This window comes from Monoraphidium neglectum, assembly GCF_000611645.1.
Source record: "Monoraphidium neglectum strain SAG 48.87 unplaced genomic scaffold scaffold05469, whole genome shotgun sequence".
NCBI classification, from domain to species: Eukaryota; Viridiplantae; Chlorophyta; class Chlorophyceae; order Sphaeropleales; family Selenastraceae; genus Monoraphidium; species Monoraphidium neglectum.
The window spans coordinates 1-3,170 of record NW_014008161.1 but is presented as its reverse complement, the minus strand read 5'-3'; the positions used below and the strand labels follow the sequence as shown (position 1 = coordinate 3,170).

The 3,170-nt window shown below is 64.7% G+C and overlaps 1 protein-coding gene across 1 annotated transcript; it reads right to left on the bottom strand.

Annotated features, from left to right (window-relative positions):
- Positions 1–110: 110 nt before the first annotated feature.
- MNEG_15594 (hypothetical protein) lies at positions 111–2,714 on the bottom strand (the record flags this gene model as incomplete). The annotated part of the gene is made up of 6 exons (XM_014035935.1): positions 111–318; positions 789–973; positions 1,343–1,459; positions 1,758–1,964; positions 2,312–2,466; positions 2,672–2,714. The coding sequence occupies 6 exons, from the start codon at positions 2,712–2,714 to the stop codon at positions 111–113; spliced, it is 915 nt and encodes a 304-aa protein (XP_013891389.1).
- Between the last annotated feature and the right edge of the window lie 456 nt (positions 2,715–3,170).

Sequence of the window (3,170 nt, the reverse complement as noted above, 5' to 3'; positions counted from 1 at the left end):
GCCCCGCCTTGTCCCCACATGACCCGCCCGGAGGCTTCCAGGCCAGCGACGCCACAACAACCCCCCTTCCCACCACATGCAGCATGCAAAACACAGCCAACACAATACACTCACACGCTAACCCCCCTCAAAGGGCCACGCACCTTGTCGTCCATCTGACCCACTATGTCTGCCGCGCTGAAGGGCAGCGTTGAGTCGTCGTCCAGCAGGAAGCTGTGGGAAGCTGCGCTGCTGGCGCTGCTCTCCACCATGGCCTGCTTCATGCGCGCCAGCACCTCGCTGCTGACCGTCTCGGTGTTGTACTTGTCATCCCAGTACCTGGGGGGGGGGGCGCAGGGTGGAAGGGCGGGGGTAACTTGAGTGGGAGTAGTGTGTATTTGAAGTACGTGGAGGTGAAAGACTCCTCTGTGTGTGTGTGTATGTGTGTTTGCGTGTGTGTGTTGACCGCGCGGTTGAATGGAACTTGGTGGATTTCAGCAGAGGGCAGCGTTGGGGTGTGTGGCGGCTTGGGTAGCCGCTGCAGTAGACCCTGTCCAAGGCCATCGGGGTTTGCAGCGCAGGGCCGGCACATGTGCCAGGGCTGGCGGCCCGCTGGCACCGTAGGGCGCCCCGGGGCCAAGGCGTCGCCGCCCGGACGACGGCCGCTGCCCCAGAGGGCCGAGTGCCGTGGGCCACCGCAGTCCAAGTGACTCGACTCATGTGACCCCCCTGCCTGGATCCACACACAACACAGGCCCCCCCCCTCAACATCCCTCCCTCCCCCGCCCACACATCAGTAATGAACCCACATGGTGCTGATGCGGTAGAGCTGCTGTATGGAGAGTATGGGGCACAGGTCGCGCGTGATGTTCTCCAGCGTCTTGCGCGGCTTGTTGCCTATGACCAGGAAGGTCACCGCCTGGCGAATGTACTTGAGCTCGTCCCAGCTGTCGCCCACCCACTCGGTGCCGCGCTCCTGGATCCAGGTCTCCACCTGCGCCGGGTCGTGGTTTTGGGGGGCGGGAGGGCGGTGCCGTCGGTCAGGGGAGTGTTGGTGTGTGTGTTGCGAGTGTGTCTCATGTGAGTGACATGTGAGCAACGTGTGCATGTATGTGTTGACCGCAAGATGCTGGTGTGGTGATCAGACAGTCCGCTTTGACTGGCTGCCACAACAACCTCAAAACACGATGACAGAAGCGGTACAGCTGTAAACCCCCACTTTTGGATGAACTTGGCGACAATCCAGCAGCCACACTCTCCAGCCCAAGCCTCACACACAGACACAGACACACGCACGCACACACGCACGCCCACACACAAGCGCGCACACACCGCCGCCCCCTACACACGCGCATACACCCACCTGCGCCAGGCCGGTCTTGACGTACTCCCCGTTGCTGAAGGAGCAGCACTCGCGCCGCAGCAGCAGCTGGTTGAACAGCTGCACGTTGACAAACGCAAACAGCTGGCGGAACAGCGCCTGCAGGGGCAGACCCGGGTCCGATCGCGTTCGGGCAGGGTTGAGTGTGTTTGTGTGTGTATATGCATGTGCATGTGCATGTGCATGTGCATGTGCATGTGCGTGCATGCGCGGGCACATGCTGCACAAACGTGTCGTCGTGCACCCAAAGCCAGGGCCCAGCACAGCCGCAGCGACCTGCGTGACGGTGAGAGCGTCGCGCGCCGCTGCTGCACCCAACCATCCACAAGGGGGACTGCCGCCAAGCCCCGGCCGAGCGCACGCAAAGCCCAGGCCGCCTGCCCCGCAGCCGCCGCACCTGCACCAGCGGCTTGGGCACAAATGCGGCGCGCAGGTCGTCCAGCAGCCCGTCCAGCACGGCCAGGATCTCCCCCCACGCCTTGCCCTGCGCCGCGCCGCCGCCGCCGCCGCCGCTCGCCGCCCCGTGGTCCACCCCGGACGCGCTGCGGCGGCCGGGGCCGAGGGCGCGGCCGCTGGCGCCGCGGGGCGTGTGTATGCAGTGGGCCTTTGGGGGGGAGGCCGGGGCATGGGAGTACACAAAGGGGGCGGAGAGGCGGCGAGACAGGTTGAGGGAGGCGAGCAATACCACTGGAGGCCCGTGACCCATGTCTGCATGCTGCGCCCTGCGAGCGTTGCTGCAGACCAGAACACCTTGACGGCGGCGTTGCCATGCCCGCGAGCGCTTCCAAGAAGACTGCAACACGCAAGGCAGCCATCCATAGGGTATACGCCCGACGCATGATGTCTGATGCAACCGTCTCACGCGCATGTGACTTGTCAGACACACCAACACACATACATAGACCACCGCACCCCCCCCCAAGGAAAACAAAACGGGCGCCGCCCCCCCACCAGCAGGGGCGTGATGGCCTTCTTGACGTTGTCGCGCAGCATGGGGAAGATCTTCTGCACAAACGCGTCCAGCTGCTGCTTGAACAGCAGGGCAGGGTACTTGGCCTCAACCAGGCGGAAGCCGCCCACGCCGCCGCCGTGGATGGAGGCCTCGCCTGCAGGTGGGTGTGAGCACGCAGCAATGGCGGCCGCGGTGACGTTTGGGGTGTGTGTTTGATGGGATTGGAAGACGTGCTCTGCTTTTGATGGACGAGATCAAGACCGGTTCACGTGGTGCCAGGCACAGCTTCCTGCGCCCAAAAGGCAGCGTTTGATGAAGCCTGACAAAGACAGAGATTTGGAAGAGGCGCCCGCGCTCACCGCCGCCCATGGACGCGCCGCGCCCCAGCCAGTTGTTCAGCATGCTGCCCGCCGCGCGCCCCGCCGCCGCCGCGCGCCCCTTGAGGCTGCCGCTGCTGGCCGGCTTGATGTTGCGCTGAAGCAGCAGCAGCAGCGTGGTGGTGTTGGTGAGCCAGTAGCACAGCCGGGGATTGTCCTCCTGGTGGCGCTCGATCTGGGCGCCGATGACCTACAAGTGACGTCAGCACCGGGCAAGGCGGGGGTGAGCCGCCCCGTTATCCGGAGGTTGGGAGGGTCGAAACCAGGAATTGGAAGCAGGGGGACGCACGCAGGTGGGGAATTGCAGTCGGCAGGCCCGTCAACAAACGCCTGAGGTCAATACGTGACAGACGTATGGTCCTCAAGCCGCTGCCGCAGCCCCCGCGCCGCAGCCCTGCCCGCGCTCACGTGTATGATGCGGTCGAAGACGGACGTCCTGTCTGCCTGGAACGCGCGCCACTGCAGGCAGCAGCGGAACACG